Source organism: Fragaria vesca, linkage group LG4 (assembly GCF_000184155.1).
Source record: "Fragaria vesca subsp. vesca linkage group LG4, FraVesHawaii_1.0, whole genome shotgun sequence".
Lineage (NCBI taxonomy): Eukaryota > Viridiplantae > Streptophyta > Magnoliopsida > Rosales > Rosaceae > Fragaria > Fragaria vesca.
In genome coordinates this window covers 790,453-813,462 of record NC_020494.1, presented here as the reverse complement: position 1 = coordinate 813,462, position 23,010 = coordinate 790,453, and the positions used below count along the sequence as shown (strand labels likewise).

Sequence of the window (23,010 nt, the reverse complement as noted above, 5' to 3'; positions counted from 1 at the left end):
AACTTATACTGGGGGTAGTAAGCTTGCAAAACAATATCTCCAAGGCCATAAGTACACATTAAAACGGAGAAAAATCAACTTAGATGCAAAAAATAAAATTTACTACCCCTAGTAAACTTTTACTGGGGGTAGTAAACTTACAAAACAGTATTTTCAATGCCATAATACATACTAAAACAGAGGAAGAACAATTTAGATTCGAAAAAACTAAAGTTTACTACCTCCAGTAAACTTTAGTTCCGTCGATGACAGTAACAGCATCAGGTTGGGAGCTGAGGGAGCTTGACTGCTTGAGCAAATCCCTAACGGCCTGGAGAATGCGATTAGATGCATCAACACCTAACGCTCGGAGGCTGGCGGTTGCTCCGACGCAGACGAGGGTGAAGGGACATAGATCCTTAGGAACGGCGGCTTCGGCCTCGTGGAAGAGATCTGAGAGCGACAAGGTGGCGCTACGAGGGTTGGAGGCGTAGGAGCTGAGACCGGGCTTGGTCTGGAGGAAGAGCTCGAGATCTTTTCCGATGGGGAGGAGGTTGTGGTCGAAGCAGAAGACGTGGACGCGGCTGCCGGAGCTGCCGGTGTCGAAGATGACGGCATAGGAGGTCTTGGAGTCGGAGGAGGAGTGAATCTGAATCGGAGTCTGGGAGGGCATGACGTAGAATGGTGAAGGAGGAGAAGAGAGAGAGAGAGAGAGAGAGAGAGAGAGAGAGAGAGAGAGAGAGAGAGAGAGAGAGAGAGAGAGAGAGAGTAGAGAGTAGAGTAGAGAGAGAGAGAGAGAGAGAGATGAGAGAGAGAGAGAAATGAAAGAGAGATCCGGAATGAGAGGAGATAAATAGATAAGTTATGGGTAGAAAAGTAATTCTATTAAGTTTAATTGAAATGGGCATAGGAAAAAGTTTTTCATTGGGGTGGGCAATAAACCTTTAAAATTAGTACTAAAGTGTCATTTACTCTACTTTGAATAGATATTCATCACAAAACGGGACAAAGCTAGAAGCTTACAACTTAGAGCAAGTTCACCCGTTGGGTCATCGTTGGGGGATGATCTGGGTCATTCTGGGTCATCGCCATTAGGCAGCAGCTTCCACCCGTTGATTTCTGTTTTTGGGTCGCCACGTGGCATTTGCAGTTAATATAATTTTAAATTGAGTTTCTAATTGTAAATTTTGGTTTTAAATGAAAATAAATAGTAATACATAATGTAAATATGGGTTTAGTCATAATAATATAAAATATGATGTAACAATTTAAGTAGAATTTTATATTACTTTTCAAAATAGTAATACACATTTACTAGAAGTGTTTATGTTAATTATAAAGGGTTATATTAATTAAATAGGGATTTAAACAAACAAGTATTGAATAAGTATTGATTAAACCAAATTATCAAAATTGTACAAGGGTTTATATGGAACCATTTCTCTTGCACGTGGCATGCTTCAAGCGGGCAGTGTTCTTCACGCCAGACTAAGTGCGTGAGATTATGGTGTGCAAGTCTTGCACATGGCTGACGTCGTCATCAAGTGAGTGGAATGCTGATGTGTCGCTAGGTTAACCTGGGTCATCAAAGTCAGGACTTGGGTCATGGTGGTGACCGGAAGACCCGATGACAGTTGGGGTAAGAATTTTTTGGGTGGAAACAAAAAAGATTGGGCTGGGTCCTTGTGTCTATGTGGCTTATGACCTGGGTCATAAAAAGTTAAACGGGTTAGAGTTGCTCTTACAAGTTAGCTTGTTTAGTTAGCTTTTAGCCTTTATAAAATCATTCTCATATTCATCTTAGTTTTTTTTTTTTATAAGAAAAAAATTGTAATTAGATAGAGGTGTCTCTAACGCACTCAATGTTCACAACATCAAAAGTAAGGACTGAAGACACCTCTAGGGGAACATACTCCTCCCATAGGTTCATATTATCAACATATTCATCTTAGTTATACATAACTGTAAATTAAGAAGAACACCTTTAAAAGTCAAAACATGCACTTACACAAAACAACTGTTCTCCTTTGACGGTTTTCATCATAATATTACTTAGTGAGGTGCATATATCATCATTGATGCTCTTCTTCACCTGCACAGCACTACATTTCATGATCCAGCAGAGACTTCCCATCTCTATCTCGATTGATCAAGTTCAATCTCATCATCATTTGACTGCAACAGAAAGATGTAAATGCCCACTAAGTTTCCACTTGGATCGAGATTGGGAAGCATTTGAAACGAAGTCAATGAAGTAGTACTGAGCATATTTGCTTCTGAAAGGGAGAGCTCGTATGGCGTTTTCGAATTCTTTGCTATACTAGTTCATATCTTGTTAGGTTGATCATATATACTTGGTCATCTAGCAAGTAGCAAGTAGAACCCTAGTTTTTTTTTTTTCAAATTATTATGGATATTGTTCGATGGAGTAGAATAACTTCTTTGTTATCCACTCTGCGTATAATTCCCAAATTATTAGTCCTAATTCTAAAAGCATACCATTTAATTCACAATATTCCAAATTCGACAATGAGACTCGACTTTTTCCAGAAATCGACCCTTGTAACTGAACCAAGTCATTTTTCTTGTCTTTCTTGTTTTGGGACCTCAGGTATCTACTCTTAGTTAAGAAAGTGACCTCTAACAATTCCCCTTAATAAAAAGTATATGACTATATAGTTGCTGTAAACCTGTAATTCACAAGCAGCTAGCCATGAATCCATGATCTGAGTCATCCGACTCATCTCGACCTGGGTTAGTCAGACTAACTTAGTCTATTGTGAAAGTGAAACGACAAGGTACAAACTGAGGCGGCCGCCTCTAGCTAGTCACCACTCTCCGGCGGGCCATGGAGAATCTGATTTGATATAAACTTGTTTTATTGTAATATCTTTGCTCAATTACAAAATTGGTGTTAGTACGGCAATGGTACGGTATTTCTTTGCTATCCTACTCAAACTGTAGTTTGATGATCTCCCAATATATTCTCAGGGTCTACCAAAAGCCTAATTATGTAGTGTAATAGCAATTACATTTTCAATATTACACAAAAAAATGAAACTAAATCAGGTAATTAAATAGTTGAATGAACGCGTTTGCTGCACAACTATATATAGCATCGACCATGTGAAAAAAAAAAAATGAAAAAAAAAAAAGCGTATTTACGTTTGGAAAATAAAAAATGTTGTGATGAAAATGCACTTTATAATTAGTATATAGTTTGTTTTACGTAGTTTTTATTTTTCCAATCATCAGAAAGGAAATTCTTCCTAATATGCATGTCTAAGAGAGAAGGTCATTGTAGGAACTAGGAAGGTTTGAGTGTTGAGCACCAAAAAAACGCAAAAGGGTGTAAAGACAGCGGGAGTCCATTTTCAAGTCGGAGAAAGAAATGAGAAAGAAAACTAATCGGGAAAAGAATACTCGGTCAACCAATTTCTGCTCTAACTGTCACATTACAAAGTTACCAAAATCCCTATTTTTCACCAGGCTAGAGTTACCAAAACCAGCTCATGGCCGCGTGTCATAGTCGTCCCTGATCAGTTGGGGGTAGAGTGCCACGCAGGTCTCTCCTCCTGACCCAGAACTCATGGTCCTCCGTCACCTTCGGGTTGACCCCTCCGACGGCTAAGTACGGACCAGCACCCAACTATATATAACACTTCAGAGTTTCTGCCACCCCATACCCTCCATTTTCGTAGCTAAGACTTTAACCTCCCTCTTTCCCTCTGTAATTCTTCCAATGTCGTTAGGCTGTTGGTCAATTCGTTTCTTTCCGTTTTGAGACTTTGAAAACCTAATAACCCCCGTGGCCAACGCTTTCTTTATGTTGCTGCATTGGCCTCGTCTCCACTCGCACGTAATCTCATCGAGTACTCACCACCACAACAACCATAGGGTGTGGAGGAGCAACATGCATGTTGATTGATTGAGCTCGTCCTCGTCCTCGCCCTCCTCGATTGTCTCTTTCCTCTTACCTAGCCCTTTATAGAAATTAAAAATTCGAAGATGTTGCAGCAGGTGATTCAGCAGCAGCAACAGCAAGAACAGGTTAGCTTCAATTCCCTTTATCGTTTCTTCAATCCTGCATGCCCTATTCGTTTAATCTGTTCATGCATGCATGCATGCATGCACGCGCGCGTTCATTCACATGTCTGCAGTTTCTCATGAAACATTGCAAATTTAGTGTGTTTCTGCAATTAGGTTGAGGAGAATTCCATCAATTTGTTGATGGGACACTCGAAACTGTCTCTCTCGCTACCGTTTGAATCGATTCAGTTTTCCAGAACATGTTCATTGTTCATGCTTTGTTGGGGTCAAATTTCTTGGTCCAATTAGTTGAGTCAAGGCGGGAAGGAATTTCTATATCGTTTTCCCTTTCTATTTCTCTCTTTAGCATTTGCTCTCTAATCCTTTTCGCATCTCTACCTTTCCGCCTGCGTGTGCATCTATTATTGAATGTCTTACTTGATATTGACATCTCCATAATATTCATTACAATTAATCTTTGTATTTGCTTGCTCTCTTGTACAATCAGAATGTTCGAACTAGTTCGAAGCCATCGATTAGGATTGAAAACTGACCATGCACGAGTTATATATATGTTGTGTTGGAGTTGCTCCAACTCCCAAGCAATTTGTGGGTGGTGGATGCATCTTACTCTTAATAGAATGAAGAAGCAACTACTCCCATTCCATTAACTGAACCAGTTATAGGCTATTTCATTCAAACACTCCTGAAAGATATTTCAAGAGTTTCTTTCCAAGAATACACATAAAAATTGTCACTGTCCAGAGAGCTATCATCTTGGTATTCTAAGCCTGGGTTTCCTTACTAGTTACTTCCTCTTTTCTTTTGATTAGAATGGGAATATTTAGCTTTTTATTCATCTCAGAAAAGCTTTTGCTAATCTCGATTCTTTTTTCACCTAGATGGCAAAGGAGCCTAGCTAGTAGTGATAAGCATTTCACATGGATCACATAATTGGTTCTTGCAAGTGCCTTTTAAATTCTGACTGTTTGTTCCAACTGAGCTGTTTCCATAAATTGAACAATATCAACATGCCATGGAGCTTCTTTCTTAGTTTACGCCATTGATTTCTTGCTGCGATTTTAGTAACTTTCTTCCTACATATCACATGGAGCACAAATATATGCACCTCTTTTTCCACTTTCAACCGAAAAAATCCACCATCAGATCAGTCGGCTTTTCGACAACTTATGTGTTTATGAATCACACACATACTTGGAAGACAGGCCTGTGACAACCGCATCGATCCAATACTTTGTAAACCTGGCCATCAAATTATTACATTTAATTTTTTACCTTCTGTATATGATTTATTTGGTGCTTATAAATAAGAGTAACTACAAATTATTGGATCAAAACTATGAAGAATGATGCTTCTACTTGGCTTAAGAAAAAGGTCAATTTTTGCAATCTTATTGTTACTGATGAATAAGCTTGGCATGTGTGCTTGTAACTTACCTGCAGACTTAACATGGCTTTCTGATGTTTTCAGGATGAAATTTCAAGCCAGATTAGTGCTCAGATTTTCGAATTCTGCGATCCTGAACTATTCCAAGAGACCCTGCAGAATTCTGAGGTTACTTCTTCTCCAAATTGCTGCTATGATGAAAACTCCTCTTATGCAACAAATCTTTCTCTGCCCCAGGATTTAGAAACTAAATTCAGTACCTACCAGGATAGCAATGGCAACACTGACACAACCATTGCTCCCACAACAACTAGTACCACCACCACCACCAACACCACCACCACCACTAGCAGCGCAAACACCACCACTGCCAGTACCAACACCGCCAATATCAACGATACTACTGCCAGCACCAACACAACCACAACCAACAACAACAACAACAATAGTGGCAATCTTTCCATAATCTTTGATTCCCAAGAAGAAATTGACAATGACATCTCAGCCTCCATTGATTTTTCTCCATCCCCTCCTTTTTCCGTACCTCCATTTCTCATGAGCCAACAAGACCAATTTGATTTCTCTTCAGTGCAACCTCAAATCCCATTAGCAGATTCTGTTGTTGAAGGATTTTCACAGTACCCTGCTGACCCTGTACCGTCTCTCATGTCGGCTCCATTGTCATCAGTTTTTGAAGAGGATTGCTTGTCCTCGGTACCTTCTTATGTGCCTTTGAACCCCTCTTCTCCTTCTTGTTCTTTTCTTGGTCCTACCATGGGAGCATACATGCCTGCTGGGACTATGAATGCTGCAGCATTATCTACTGACAGTACTGGAATTTTCACCAGTAGTATTCTCATGGCTTCTGAACTGCAACCACAAGACTTGGAATACCAAGGAGATAATGGTGGAATTTTCTGTCAAGAATCATTACAGAGGGGTTTCAACCCTGATGACCTTCAGGTACACTAGTACTACTTATTAGCAACTTTTAGTACTTAATTGGTAGGTTGCTTAGAGATTTTTTTTTTTATCGAAAATCTGTTTAGTATATTCCTTTTATTTCGATTGATAAAATGGAGCTTTCAAGTTTAATGGAGAAGGCAGTAACAACGTTTCAGCAGTAACACACTTCCTAAAATGTTAGTATTGCATTTTGTACATGTCTCTCACATGAACTGTATATATCACATTGAAGCTACCCAACTGCAAAAGAGTAAGGATTTCGGAATTAAGTGGCTCCGGCAAGGGCTTATGGTTGTCCTCTATGAATGATCTTAGGAAAGCCGTTCGCGCGGTTGAAATACCATCTTTCTTGACAGTTCTCTTTAAACTGTTATCACTTGCAGGAAGACCGGAAAAGTGGCATCACATTCAACTTAGCCAACTAATATCAACACACTTAGCATGAAAACAAAGCTATAGTAACAATTTTCTTTTTCTGCACAACAGGGTGCTAATGTTATATTTCGTGCAACCTTTTTTCCGGTTGTGATTTTCACCTTTTTTCTTTTCAAAGGTGCTTGGTGCTGAGAGCCAACAACTGGTGAGTGGGACTGGGAATTCTACTTCTTTACCAACTGAGATTCCCATGGCAGAAGACCCAAATTTTAAAGTAGGGAAGCTATCGGTTGAGGAGAGGAAAGAAAAGATACATAGGTACATGAAGAAAAGGAATGAAAGAAATTTCACAAAGAAAATCAAGGTTCTCCTTCTCTCTATCTCTTCCTCCTAAAGTATTTACATGTTTCATGTTTGCAAAGCAAATGCCTCTTTCATGTGTGAGTATATAAATATAGCTACATGTGTTATATACTATGAACTAGGATTAAAACTCTTACTTACAGTGCAAGCAATTTTTGCAGTATGCCTGCCGCAAAACACTTGCAGACAGCAGACCTCGAGTTAGAGGAAGATTTGCGAAGAATGATGATTTCGGAGAGAATCATAGACCTTCTGGTTGCAACCATGAGGACGATGAAGACGATGAAGTAAATTCCTAGCCTGAAACATGAGAATAGTCAATAGTACTTGTCTTGTCATCATGGAAAGTTCATTTCCTTTTATTCTGCATGTCATCTCAGATTGGTATATATTCTTTCAGGTAGTTGTGAAAGAGGAAGAGGATATGGTTGATTCCTCGGACATCTTCGCACATATCAGTGGAGTGAACTCTTTCAAATGCAGCTATCCCATCCAATCCTGGATTTGAGTTGTAGAGTATATATATATATATATATATATATATATATATATATATTGGCACTAGACTAATCTACCAATTTTGCAGGACCCTGTTTCCACCAGGATTTAATGTATCCTGGTTTTATAATAAAAACACCACAATGAATAATTGGGTCGTTATATTATTCATATAAATAAGTGAGTCAGGACTGTATAGAATGTGGGTAACATTGTAACAATGTATGTTTCTTCTGATACGATTTCTTGTACAAACTTCAGATCCATAAGGTGTACAATTGTATGGTGTATTACTTACATGAATACTAGTGGATATATTATGTAGCCTACTTGAACTTGAGAAATTTCCATTTGTGCCTAGCTCGGGTTCAAAAATCCGCTGAATGTCGAAAACCTTCACAAGCATAACCAAATATTGCACGAAAGAGATATTTTTTATGTTCTTGTTGTGTTTAAGATTATGTTTTTTATTTTCATTCTTAATAAATCTCTTACCACGCGTTTGCGAGGTTTGGAAATTTTTTTTCCTTCTTTTCAAGTATTATATATGTAGATAAAACGCGATCAAAGAGTATTCGGATATAAACCAACAAATGGCCAATGCAATAAGAAATTGTCACCACTTCAGGCCCAAGATTTTGAACTCACCACTGGAGTTTTGTTGCAGGTTAATTTACTAAATTGACTATCAAGCTTGGATTTCACATTGGCTCATTATGGGAATGTTTACACCCAAATTAATATTTTACTAAATAGTAAATATTTAAGTGAATATTAGTTAAATTTATGGTTCACGTCATATCGACAAGCCCAAAAAATTGGATTTTTGGTTGGCCTGCAAAACCATGTAGGCTAGATGTACAGTTTGCATACGAAAATGAATTCGCGTAGGAGAGAAAGACTTCGCATGAAAGAAGGACTAAGTTTGCATGCGAAGAGGTTGCTTGTATACAAAGTCACGCGAAGAGGAAGGCTTCACATAGGAGTCCTAGACGTGGAGTGGCTATCAAAGTTATTCCATATATATTGCATTTGCAATTAATGCATGGATGAGAGACGTGATACAAGTCAAGTGAGGATGCAATCATCCTAAGCTACATACGATTCATGCAGCATGCACACGTCCACGGCAAGTGTATTCTAGGCTAACTTTACTGCCTAAAAGAAGAGCAACAACAAAGAGGTGATTTATATTGCTAACGTTACGTTTATCGTTAAAGACTTCTACAAGTCTTTGACTTGCTTTAAGCTAACACATGTGGCCCTAAAATAAGTTTACATACGTGATTGGAACTGCGTCACCAAATTACGTGGTTGCCAAGTAAAACGTAACCTTGTGCAACTTAACCGACTATGTAGCGAGGACCGAATCCTTATCAACAACAAGCGAATTCACCTCTATATAAGGGAGTTCGAGGATCTGGTCTAGGACACAATTTCTCATACAAACACAACAACAAACCCTCGGCCTAGTCGAAACCTGAAGCTAAAGCATCTCGCCTTAGCACCCTTTTACTTTTTGAGCTTCCCGGAGCTCTCTTGCGTTCTCATTTTTCTTTCATTTGGTTGCTTTGCTCGCTACAAACCGCGAGTATCGATTTGAGTGGTAGAAGGCTACTCATAAATCTTTGTTCACAAGGTAGCACCGGAGCCCTACTTTCGTTTGATTAGAAGCACAAGTCAACGAGCTACAACAACAACCCTATTTTATTCCGCGTCCACGCGGTGGCACGTCCCGCATCCTTAGAAGCATTTAGTACAATTACCTCTCTCTCCCTGCTGAGAAGCGTGGCTAAAACATTGGCACGCCCAGTGGGACCAGGGTAGTCTCTGACATCACCTTTATTGGGATCGAAGATCAGAAACAAAGATGTGATAATGGATTGGCGCGATTGGCACGAAAAATGGGTTGTCATCGATAGAAGACGTGCCGAACAAAAAGCTACCCGCAAAAGGGTATATGCCGAACGAATGCCTGCCATCCTTAAGCAACATGCTGGGCAAACGGCTGCCAGAGAGGCTGCTGAAGAAAAGGAAAAGGCCAAATGGAAGGCCTTTCTAAAGGAGTCTCGTCGACCGTAGGCTGCCTTAAGAGACATGTTGGCAAAAATAAGAATGAAACAGGTGTTGCTTCTCGTGAAATGACACAACGATAGGGCTTTACAACGCCAAGCAACCAAGCTAATGGCAAAGTCGTCCCTTTGGACGAACCTACGTCCAAAGAAGAAATCACCTTGCCAATCAATAGCGAAGTGCCACCTCCAACAGAGGATCACCAGGGAGACAATGAGCAGCAAAATTGCTCTGTTGACATTGAAGTCGTGTTTGAACAAGAAGCCATTTCCTATATGGATGAAGACGCATGCATAGTCACTGGTTAGGTACATGAGGGGCAACAACAGACTTATAGACCTACTCCCTTAATCACCGACAACAAATTCAAGACTCATGGAGATGTGGTCTTACTACTGGGCACCACCGTGATCAAGGGCTTGATCAACTCGATCAAGCTTTGTCCTACTATTGGACGTCATCAAGAAGCTGCCCCAAGTCATGATAAGCTTAACTTTATAGGGTGTGATGGTATACCTAGGCCAATCCGTAGCTTTACATTCCAATATAATTGGAGTCTTTGCATGCAAGTTCAAAGGCCAAATTATGGCTTTAGTATGGTATGTGGGAAATGTTTTTACACCCATAATTGCAAGTTTATTATACATGGGTGTAAAGTCGAGAATTCTCAGTGCCATCTCACTCTAGTGTGCAGCAAGGACTTGGTGGCATTTAAACGTGATGCTCATGGATTTCATATGTCTACATCAGAGGCAAAGGTGGATTCGTTGGACTATGGTGACTCCAAATTTGATTTTGACATAGAGCCAATTTATGATGAATATGATGAAGACTATATGTTGGTGCATCTGTCTAATAATCTCACCACTACACAAAAAGTTACAACGTTTATTAAACATCATAAATCCATTTCTCATTCATGACAATTATCAATCGTCATGGAAATACTTTTCATGATGTTTCGAAATTGTCATAAGATTGATGACAATTAAAAAACGTCATCAAAAAGTAAGACGTACAATGACGTTTGGTAAATGTCATAAACTTCAGACGAAATTTAGATTTATGACGTTTGCTTCCAAAAACGTCATAAAAAAAGTATACAATGACATTTTCGGGCAAACGTCATGTATTTACTGTCATAGAAACTTTTTTTGTAGTAGTGTCTTATTCCACAAGAGTTCAATCCCAGTGAAGCTCTTGATATGGTGAATAGAGACCAGCAAGTGGTCTTCTTCCATTATCGGCTATTCCTAATAAGACTATGTATTATGACATGGTAGTCGACAATAAGACTAATTCGACAACATATGATCCGCGAGAATGCAGTTGAAGATCATGCTTAGTTACATGACAAAGATACGTAGGGGGCAACGAGACATACCCTACGAACTACCTTGTCAAAATTTTCGAGTTGTTGACACAAAACATCTCTGCTCAACACTTGAAAGTTTTTGAAAACAAGAGTCTCATGCCGGAAACATAGCAACATCGAGGCTTGGAGTGAAGCATCGGTGGCCTCCTTCGTGGCCTTACGAAGGGTAATTAATCATGCTATGATTCCTTCATTTGTTTGCTCCTAGCTTTTACTTCAGCTTTTACTTTCATTTTCTTTCTTTCACGCAATGAAAAAAGAAAATAACAAAAAAAAAAAAAATCAAAAAATACAAAAAGAAATTCTTAGTTTTGCTAAAATGCAAGGCAACGTTTTTACCTAGCTAAGGCTTGAACTTTACCAAGAGGCCTACCCCTAGGGCCTGAAGACAATACAGCAGGCATTCCATATGCCTTGAATTGCTGCCAGTGAAGTCAAGTTAGAGAAGAAATCCAATTAGATTGCAATTTCACGCAAATAAAAAAAGAAAATAACAAAAAAAAAAATACAAAAAAATAACAAAAAGAAATTCTTAGTTTTGTTGAAATGCAAGACAACGTTTTTGCCTAGCTAAGGCTTGAACTTTACCAAGAGGCCTACCCTTAGGGCCTGAAGACAATACAGCAGGCATTCCATATGCCTTGAATTGCTGCCAGTTAAGTCAAGTTAGAGAAAAATACAATTAGATTGCAATGCTGAAAGTTGCAAAAGACATTACTAGACAGTCAACTTCGCAGATTAAACTGGAAAGATCCAGGAAGAACTAGAAGGCGAGCCTTATATCAACATGAATCCCTGGATGTCTATTTTCCAGAGGATTTAACGGTTCGTCATTCCGACATTCCTGGAGAGAGTTATGGCAGTCTGAATACAAACAGGTCAGGATACGCGCGAATTTGCATGCAATGTGTTATTTTATGTGTTTTCGTGACCTTGCAACATGTTTTCCTCTACTGGGGGGCATCCATAGAAGTTTTGTGTACCTTATCCATGCACTAAGAGCTAATCATTTGGGACATCAAGAGATAATCGAGGACGATCTGCGACCTTTTTTTCGAAGTCTGCCGACTTCAATGATACACGGTACCGCAATAACATCTTGCTTCTTTACTGGGGGGGGGGGCATACTAAAGTTTTGATGTCCTTCTTTCTTCCTAAGTCTCGCCGAACATACATCAAAACTGGGGGGCACATAAGGGATAGATATGTGTTCTAAACATTTAAGACTTTAGACTTTCTTCAAATGTCTTGGTCATTATTTAGGCCAATCCCTGTCTATTTCTTGGAATTTTGCTTGACCAAAATTACAAAATCATGGGGCCATAATCTCAAGCCTAGGACATGCATTTACAAAGACGTGGGCATTGTGCTTGACTCTCATTGGTTCACACTAGGGGGTAACGAACTGCATGGCTAGTGTCACGTGACTATGGTTTGAGTATCAAAGAAGTGGTTCACTAGGGGTCATACATCCATGTTCGCGTGGCTATTGGCGGCGAATCAGTTTGCACATTAGTGTACATGGCGAATGACTGAGCTAAAGTTAAGAGCTCAGGCGAAGGCCAACTTCAGAAGTGCATTTTGATCAGACTAGTTGATCCAAACACATAAGTCCGATTATATATTTACAAGGACAACACCTGTGGCCTTTTATCCATTCAAAGAAGACATCTACTCAAGCTACATCTATTCAAGGTACATCCATTCAAGGTACGTCCCTTCAAGGTCAGAGGGTTTCTTTTCAAATACATCCACTCAAGTTGCATCCACTCGAGGTACATATATTCAAGGTACATCCATTCGACATACATCCACTAGAGCCTATTCAGAGGGTTGTTTACTCACGTTCATTTTGTGTTATTAACCGAGCCAATACCAGTGTCTTTGGAGCAGCATGAACATAAACATCTTTAATCATTTTTGACATTCATGACTTCGAGGCTGGGGGCAATGTTTACATCAAAATTAATATTTTACTAGATAGTAAATGTTTAAGTGAATATTAGTTAAATTCGTGGTCCACGTTATATCGACGAGCCTGAAATATTGGATTTTAGTTGACCTTCAAAGCCATACGGGCTAGATGTACAGTTCGCATGCGAAGATGACTTCGCTTAAGAGAGAAAGACTTCGCATGAAAGAAGGACTAAGTTTGCATGCGAAGAGGTTGCTTGTATACAAAGTCATGCTAAGAGGAAGGCTTCGCATAGGAGTCCTAGACGTGGAGTGGCTATCAAAGTTATTCCATATATATTGCATTTGCAATTAATGCATGGATGAGAGATGTGATACAAGTCAAGTGAGGATGCAATCATCCTAAGCTACATACGATTCATGCAGCATGCACACGTCCACGGCAAGATGTATTCTACGCTAACTTTACTGCCTAAAAGAAGAGCAACAGCGAAGAGGTGATTTATATTGCTAACGTTACGTTTATCGTTAAAGACTTCTACAAGTCTTTGACTTGCTTTAAGCCAACACATGTGGCCCTAAAATAAGTTTACATACGTGATTGGAACTGCGTCACCAAATTACGTGGTTGCCAAGTAAAATGTAACATTGTGCAACTCAACCGATTATGCAGCGAGGACCGAATCCTTATCAACAACTAGCGAATTCACCTCTATATAAGGGAGTTCGAGGATCTGGTCTATGACATAATTTCTCATACAAACATAACTACAAACCCTCGGCCTAGTCAAAACCTGACGCTAATGCATCTCGCCTTAGCACCCTTTTACTTTTTGAACTTCTCGGAGCTCTCTTGCGTTCTCGTTTTTCTTTCTTTTGGTTGCTCTGCTCGGCAAACCGCGAGTATCGATTTGAGTGGTAGAAGACTACTCGTAAATCCTTGTCCGCAAGGTGGCACCGGAGCCCTACTTTGGTTTGATTAAAAACACAGGTCAGCGCGCTACAACAACAACCATATTTCATTCCGCGTCCTCATGGTGGCATTTTCCGCATCCCTAAAAGGATTTGGTATAATTACCTCTCCAGAAGCATGGCCAAAACAGGGAATATGCATAAGATTTGTTAATTTGTTTAGGTCGTTAGCATAAGTATTTCACATTCCGTTGTTGTGTCTCCTAGGTCACAATACTGATAAGGCATAATACTAATACCTACTCCAAATCCGAAATGAGAAACGTAAGTGACCTATGTTGTTTCTCCTGGGTTCTACGCCAATAATTTGGAAGGTAGTAATCAAGATTAACAAATATATATAGTAACTGGTCTCTATACATTTGAAAACAAAACCCCCAAGAAACCAGAATGTTAGGTAAAACGTATAACATTGCCCAGAACACAGACAAAATGCCTTCATTTTCAATAGGGTTTGTTGGCTGGGCGGCCCCCAAAATATAGAAACCATTTTGTTGTCAATCACCAAATTTGAAACCAGAAGAAGAACAACATGCACAATCATATGAATGGTTCAGTTTTGGTCCCACTACACCACATACTGCTCCAGATTTTGAATGTTTGAATATTCACTGCAGGGAATAATGGCACACAGATAACACCAGAAAATAAGAAGATGAAGCAATAATGCAGATATTAAACTAGTGTATTTCAAATTATAAACAAAACCCTAATTGGGTTTCAATTATTGAATTGAGGATAAGTGTTTTGGAGGTACTACCTTTCTTGTGCACATGAGTAGTGGAGATGCAAGATTGTCTATAGTGGCATGCAACATCTAATTCAAGTAGTGATAGTGGTAGTGTGGGAGATGCCATTTTTGAATTTTTGTCTCAACTTACCACCTATAATTCCATTGATGAATTGTAGCCTAGAGACCACCAACCACTATCTACTATCTACTATTGGAGAAGATGAATTTTCCACTAGCTATGTTCTGCAACAACCTAGCCTGGCTAGCTAGGCATTTCAATCCAAGAGTTATTGTTTATTGATGCATTAGTTGTTGGTCTAAATTCACTCTACCGATTAATATTTATACTGTGCATCATTGTCTATTTTATGATATATATATAGTAAGATTTAAAACGGTTAAAGTTTATAGAAAACCATACGAAGACCATATGCTAACAACGTTTCTCATCGATTGACAACCGAACGAATACATCATGTGTACACAATTTGACCAAAAACAGATTATCGAATAGTTATGCAGTTAGGCATATGTGGGAAGTGTTTTATAAGGTAGTGCGTAGGAGTGCAATGAATTTGAAGCTGAATTCAACTCATTTCCATTTGGCATAAGAATATGGAGAGATCATGGAGAAAACTAGTCCACCATATCCAAGTGCAAAGTGCAGATTGAAGGTTTATCTTCGATTGGTTTGGGTCTTCAAGTTGTGATTATGCCTTCCATAAACCATTGTCGTCTCTATCAAAGAGAATTAACTTGTGGCCGGCCACCACCACCCAGAACAAGTTTTTGTTTTTGATCAAAACCACCTAGAACAAGTTTTATGCCAAAACTTGTGGTAAAAGGCAAAATTTCAAATGAAGATCAAGCATATCCTCGGGAAAACGACATTTATGCCAATAGTACGAATTAGAAACTCATATAGGGTTACTATTCAATACGGTGAACTATAGATTTTGTGTATTAGAAGATTGACTTACTATTCTTGAGTTGGTCATCAACGATTGTAGAGTAGAGTTACGGTTAGGTATAAATGATATCTTTATTAATAAAGTCATAAGACTTTTTGACTTTGTTAACGGTTAAATTTTTGAACTACCTATAATGTCCTTGATTAATTAAAACTTTAAAATATGTCTTCTAACAGACGAAAAACAAATTAGTAATTACAAATGTTGGAAACAAGAAAAAAAGAAAAACAGAAAGAAAGAAACTTAATACGTGGGAGGTGGGAGAGAAAAATAGGGAGGAATTAGACTTTGAGCATAACTGTAATAGAAAAAAAAAAATTCACACACGCACGTAGTGCGGGTCAAGATGCTAGTGATATATAATGTGGAGCTTGAATGTAAAGCTAAATTTGTTTACATGTCGTAGCTAGATCAAAATATTCTATTTTTTTCCTTTGGCAAGAGAAACGCTTATTTATTTTAGTATCTAAATTAGCACGAACAAGTTGAATACTTGTCAGGTCACGTTTGTAGAGAACTTCAAATCTGAGAACTCAACACATTGTTCTTACTTACACATTAAAAAACACTTCATGGTTACCCCCTTGATCAACCACTAATTTAACCATATTCAATAACAATATGGCCATGAAAATTAATTAAATTTTATGATTGCAACCTCTTAACCATTGAATGCCCCATATAAATATTTGGAGGTGATTGCCGATCCTGATTTCCCGGCCAAATTAAAATCCAAAATTGCAAACAAATGAAAATAAGAATGATAATAACCGCCGCAAGCACAATAAATAGGTAGGAAAGGAGGTTCATAAATAAATAAAATCATATAAAACCCACGAAAGGGAATGTAGTATTATTAATGTAAATTTCCAATAGTTTAGGTAGGTTTTTGCGTAGGAAATACTTTAGAGGTACGTATGTTTTGTATTTGAACCATTTTCTACGTTTTCATATCCCCAAATTTGTGTCATTGTCTCTGTTTCGCATGTAATCAAACTCGTAGGGGAGTACTACTAGATTTTGAAGGAATTGTATCGATCATGATATTTGCAGAACCAAGAGAAAACAAGCAAAATTTGTCTCAAATGGAAACCCAATTACCCAAATGACAATAAAATTTAAGGTTTTATGGACAAACAAATGTGATGCGGCTCTTTTTTGTTATAGTTTTTGGCTCTAGTATATTGTATTGTAGTAGTGGGACTCTCCTATCATGCGCACCAGCTCATATACTCGATAACAACTAAACAAGTCACCTCACTTGCCTAATTTCCCCATTTTTCTGTTTGGTTGGCTAATTTCTTTTGAAGGAAAAGAAAATAGGGCAAGAGAAATTGAACTCGAGACATTTATCGATATTTTGTTCAAAGAATTGTATCGCAGTTTGATCAAATTTGACTTTATGTTATGAGATATAAAAGTTCCATGATATTCTTTAGGACCTTAACTTATTTGAAACACTAATGGTTTTCGACATTTTCAACTTTGTTCTTTTAATTAAGAGGTATTTGTGGCATTTAGGGTCACGATTGAACTTTTTTTCTCCAGCTTGGAGTCAACATGGAACAATGAAGTCTAGATTAGTGGGAGATAATATTTTGATATTGGAATTATTAATTATATGACTCTAGATTGCCTCTATCATTATAAACGACAACTATTGTACTCGCCGTAAACCGTAAAGTTAAGATTTCCATTAAATTTTTTTTTTAATTTGTTGGTGTGTATTGAGTACTTGAATAAGGGATGTCAGACCTTGTAACTATTCGATTTTGCTCTCTATTGAGTACTTGAAATAGAAATACCATCTCAAACTCTTGTTTCAAAATGTAGATAAATACGGTATGCGATTTTATATATAAGAGTAGTTGTCATTGTCTAATATTATTTTGTATAGTAGTATAAATCTCACATTTATACTTAAAAAGTCGTGAGTTAAACTCATAATAAATCGGCTGTAGTTGTTTCTTTAATAAAATACAAAAGTAGTTGTTACTTGTTATTCTTATTCTTAATTTTCACATCCTCTAGCTATAACCTTCAAGATGCCAATAGTATGTGTAAGCTCAATCACTTTTGTAGCATAAAACAACCAGGCAAGTAAAATTTCTACTTTCTTGTTATGCATCTAGGCTTGTGTAAACTAATGCTTGGTCTTAGAACATGGAAGAATATTTAGCGGTCCTACACCTAGACCAGGAACTTCTTGGGACACAACAAGTAGTCAAGTACCAACTTCCAAACCCCAAAAAAATATATATAGAAAATAGACGCAAGAACAAGTACCAAAATTCAACCCAGAAAAACGTGGCTTACGAACACCACGCCCCTTCTTCCACTATAATCTTGGTTTGGGTTTGGCTTATATTTTTCAGTCACCATCTTCCATGGTGGTGTGCACTCTTCCCTTTTTCTCAAGACAGTTACACATACACGCTCACCCTTTTCTTTAAAACACTTAAAAAAGACAGAGGGCCTCTGTCTGTCTGTGATCTCATTAGTGGTGGTGGTGGCTCTCTCTCTTTGCCTCCTCTTGCTTATCTTTGCTTTTCCATGTGCTTAGTTGCTTATTCTTCATTAGCCACCTTTCTCTCTTTCTTTCCTTTTTAGGTTCCTCAATTGACTCCTCAGACTTCTACTCTGTATTAAACTTTGGGGTGAGCAAGATAGGCTCAAACTTTCAGGCTGGTAAATTGTATTGCAAATCAGCTCATCCTAGCTTGTGGGTTTGGAGTGTTTGTGTTTTTGTGCTCTTCTTGGATCCAATTTTCAGAGGTAAAAAGTTGGTCTTTTTCTTTTTCTTATTAATATTCATTGTTATGAGATAGCTTCAACTTTCTTGGGTGCTCTGTTTTATTGTTTTCTTATGATTACTTTGAGGCTTTAGTTGAGATTTTTTCTACTGAATGTTTGAGTTTCTTTCTGGGTTTTATTATAATGGTGGTTAAGGTGTATAAAGGATGGATCTTTTTAGTCTTTCTTTCTCAGGATTTGGTAAAATTGAACAGCGGGCAGTTGGAAGTTACTGATTTGGGAGTGAAGTTGGGTTGGTGAGGGCCGTGAGGCTATGGGGGTTGGTGTATTTGTATCTGAATCATACCTGTTGTTTCTTTCTTTGTTGCTTGCACCTGTTTTGGATTAGGGGCCAACTCTTTTTTTGAGCCAACAAGGAATAGTTAAAAAATATTGCATTTTGTATTTAATTGTACAAACAAATAATTAAGAACCCCCAAAACAAATTTGTTGCAAATATTTCCTGGAGTCTAATGCTTCAAGCATGTTATTTACAGCTCCCATCAATTTCTGAACTTGTTTCCAAAGCTTCTGGGTAATATATAATCCTTGGATGTATGATGTGTGCAATTTTTCATTTTTTCTTACTTTCTAAATTTGATGGCTTTTGCTTACCGCTTGTGTTGCTATTTAGGTGTCCTGTAAGATAAGACTTGGACCAAGAAGTCTATATGGTTCAGTTTTGAGGCAGAATTGAAGTTATCTGCAATTTATGTGTGTAATCTAATTGGGCCAGCTGATGGATGATCAAGTTATTAGTCCTCAGAAAGATCTGCCGGGAAAAGAGAGTCAGTCTCATAAATTGAGCAAGGAGAGAGTATTATCTAGAGAAGGTACTTTAAAATCCTCTGGCTCAAAATTGAAAAGGTTAGTCAAAGTGGCAAATCCACAGCATGCTCTAGTGTCAAATGTTAATAGTTCACAGATTAGTAGATGTTGCACAAAAAGTCCGTTATTTCAAAGTACTATTGGCGTCGACAATAGGATTCCAAAGCATATACTAAGTGTAGATGAAAAATTTCGACGTCGATGCTTGGAATTAATTCATATAAGTGCATCCAAAGCAGCTCAGTGCAAAGTAGCTGTGAATTTGAGCTCTGCGAAGATGGGTGTTTTAGCTGAAAGCCTTAGTGCTGGTAAAACTAGAAGCGGAGATACATGCGAATCTGATAGGTTTGTTTATGAATGCCCATTGGCAGCTGGAGGTGGGAGTGTTGTCATAAGCCCTGCTGGACAGTGGATCGTAGGTACTGTTATGGGGAGCAAGAGCATGATAAATATATTGAAGAGCCCTTTATGTCATCAAGTTGGCCCTGAAGGCGGCAATGCAGATTCTAGAAGAATAACTTCAAATGATGACAAAGGCTCGATATGCTATGATTTAGCGAAGTCTACTGGCGCATTAACTTTCTCTTCACCGAAGACAGAAAAGGAAATTCTAGTTAAGGGAAGCATTAAAAATGAATCTGATGGGGGTCACAGAAGGCTTCTTTCTACGTGTAGCAGAGACTGTCCATCTTCTGATCAATCTTCCCCTTCGGCTCTTGCCATCATTTCCCAAGGAATGCTCCAATGCACGTGGAAGGGAGGGAATCCTCATTTTGTTTTCTCTACAGATGAACAGAAGGAGGTCTATGTAGCCAATTTGTGGAAGGTTCAGTCTAGAGAGGACAAGTCTCTGGATTACATATACTTGTTCCATGCAGGAAAGGGCGGCCAGAAGAACCATGAGATTCACGATAGTGAGTCACACCTAGTCGGTAAGATGAAGGTGAGTAATTTGGTTTCTCTCTGCTCAAACAATTCAAAGATCATGGAGACCGAGTTTGTTTTGTATGGTGGTGTTATTGAAATGCACACTTCTAGCCATAATCTCAGGAAGAGTAAGGGGTTATCGAAAAAGATGGCAGGAGTGTTCAGGACAAGTCACTTATCCAAACAAAGAATCATCCCCAAATTGAGTGGACCTCTTGATTCTTCTCGGGAGTCATGCCTAGATGATACAGCCAACAGTCAAGATGCTCTAGGTGTGCCCAATTTGTTAGATGATAACCTCCCTCCAAATTTTGAATTAGCTGCAATTGTTATGAAAGACCATCTCCCTGATGATCGTAAGGAAGAAGCTGGAGGTTGGGGTTTGAAATTTCTAAAGAAAGTTGGGGTGAAGAAAACCAATAACTCTGTGGAAGTGTCAGTGCCTCTCAAATGTTGTCAAAATGATGGTGATTGCTCTACAAGTATGGATGTTCTGATTCCAGCATGTCTTCATGGTGGACCAAGAACCAGAAATGGTGGCCCTTCAAGTCTTACTGAAAGATGGAGATCTGGTGGATACTGTGACTGTGGTGGCTGGGACATGGGGTGCCCTCTCGCCGTACTTAAAAGCAAATCAAGCAAAGAGAACATTTTGCCTCAATTAGATACTCAAGGGGAGTGCAAGCCGTTTGATTTAAATATACAGGTATACCAAACTCCCATTAAGGCATCCCCTTTTGATACAATACAGTGTCAAATAAATAATGTCATGGAGAAAATATTAAGATTGGCTTTAAGTGATGTTTACTAGATTCGTGTATCCAGTGTCTCTCTATATGAGTTTTTGTTCTGACTTTTCTTCTGTCTTGTGACTGAGGTTACGCATACTCTGAAAAAATAATTGTTTTTGGTACTTCAGACAGATTTTATAATATGGAGAAGGTTTATAACTTATACAAAATCTGCAGAGTAATGTGTTTTTGGACACAAGTGATTGAGGTTATGCATTATTTGGAAAATAATTGTTTTTTGGATACAGAATTGATCTTATAATCTGGAAAGGGTTACTACTTTAAAATTAATATTTTTTTTTAGTTTTTTTTTTATGATTTTCAAAGATATTGTGACTTGGAAAAGACAAATGAAATGCTCTTTAGACTTTCCGGACGGGAATTAAAACTTGGTATTTAATATTTCCATCATTATCTATCAAGATTCTCTGTAAAGCTGCTGTGTGTTAGTTGGTGTTGAAAAGATTTCGGAACTAATTTCTCACAACTATGTAAGTATTTAGATCTCTGGTCAGATGTTTATCTCTCTCCTGTTGACTCTTCAGGGCTCTGAGCATGCTGCTCCCACATTAAGGATGATGAATGTCCATGATGGTCTGTATTTTGTTCATTTCCAACCTACTCTGTCAATTTTGCAAGCTTTCTCAGTTGCGGTAGCGATTATCCATACACAGACCCCTTCTCTCCGGCCCAAATGTACAGAAATTTCAACTAAAGTCCAGGGTTGAAATTTTTGTAGTCCTTGTAACTCTACTGTATACAGCAGTGAGTAATTTACAATATCTGTATTTATACTTAGAATCAAGATTGTTTCACTTATGTTTTATGGTTTTTGGATATAGTGATATCAGATAGATCTCTTATTGTAGGTTAGATGGTACTGGTTGGGATTTTATAATCCTTTGATTCTAAAACCAGAAACCCCTTGTAACCGATCCGTATCATGAATGTACAAGAGTTTGATATAGTTAAATTGATACATCTTGAGGCCAACAAACACCTAACTGCTGATTTTACAAGAGTTTGATATAGTTAAATTGATACAACCTTGAGGTCCACAAACACCTAACTGCTGATTTTACAATTTGGTGTATATCAATATCAATATGAACTGAAATTCATTCTTAGAGCAAAACTGCTATTTTAACTTTGAGCCTGTATTATTTTCTCAACCTCCACTCACCTTGAGCAGTAGGTTTGCAGCTTCTCAACATGCTTGCTACGAACACAGCATTCTGGTGCTCGGAGAGTAAACCCCGCTGCAATAGCAACAGAAGTAAGTTTCCCCTGATCTTCTTATTGTCTTACTTTCATCAGGATTAGAGTTGACTTATTATATTTTGAATCTTTAGATGTATCATATGATCAAGGAAAATGCTTGAGACCCCAAAAATTTATACCAAAATTATATCCCAAATGATGTGGCACTGCCACATCATCTCCTACATGGATTGAATTTTCAAAATTGTCTTCCAGTATGTCATTACAAATTTCCAAAATGCATTTACTTATTTTCTGCAAAAGTCCATTCTAACTGTTATCGTGCCATTCATATAATTTTTTTCTAGGCTTTAAGCTTTTAACTATCATTATTCGTAAAATGTTATATACTTGGAAGTGAACACTTACAAATCTAGGGTATTTCTGTTTTTGATGCAACAAATTGTGTTTTAATTATGTAGAACTATATATGCTCCCGTATTGAAAACGTATACCCTGGTGTGAGTAGCTCCCCTTTCATGATTTAATTGGAGGTTCGTTCCAACTTCCAAGTCTAATTGGAGTTGGAGTTGGAGTTGATCTTCTCCATACCGGAAGATCTGGTTCATGAATGCCATTTGCTATACCCAGTCAATCTACTTATATTTACCAATCCCAAGTGAAGCTTCAAATACATAACAGTAATTCCAATTGGTATTGATTAGCATCAGGTGAGAGAATTGAGCCAAGTATAAGAGCTTTAGAGCCTCAAACAACCATCAATGTGTAGGTCTCCAAACAATCTGATCGAATTC

At 38.1% G+C, this 23,010-nt stretch overlaps 3 protein-coding genes across 3 annotated transcripts; 2 read left to right on the top strand and 1 right to left on the bottom strand.

Annotated features, from left to right (window-relative positions):
- Positions 1 to 217: 217 nt before the first annotated feature.
- LOC101303031 (probable apyrase 1-like) lies at positions 218 to 652 on the bottom strand. The gene has a single exon (XM_004297802.1). The coding sequence runs from the start codon at positions 650 to 652 to the stop codon at positions 218 to 220; it is 435 nt and encodes a 144-aa protein (XP_004297850.1).
- Positions 653 to 3,987: 3,335 nt separating this feature from the next.
- LOC101302746 lies at positions 3,988 to 7,628 on the top strand. The gene is made up of 5 exons (XM_004297801.1): positions 3,988 to 4,029; positions 5,501 to 6,379; positions 6,936 to 7,121; positions 7,282 to 7,407; positions 7,521 to 7,628. Exons 1-5 carry the CDS (start codon positions 3,988 to 3,990, stop codon positions 7,626 to 7,628), a joined length of 1,341 nt encoding a protein of 446 aa, XP_004297849.1.
- Positions 7,629 to 18,075: 10,447 nt separating this feature from the next.
- LOC101313884 lies at positions 18,076 to 21,989 on the top strand. The gene is made up of 3 exons (XM_004296360.1): positions 18,076 to 18,431; positions 19,084 to 20,910; positions 21,541 to 21,989. Exons 2-3 carry the CDS (start codon positions 19,189 to 19,191, stop codon positions 21,721 to 21,723), a joined length of 1,905 nt encoding a protein of 634 aa, XP_004296408.1. The 5' UTR covers positions 18,076 to 18,431; positions 19,084 to 19,188; the 3' UTR covers positions 21,724 to 21,989.
- Positions 21,990 to 23,010: the final 1,021 nt, after the last annotated feature.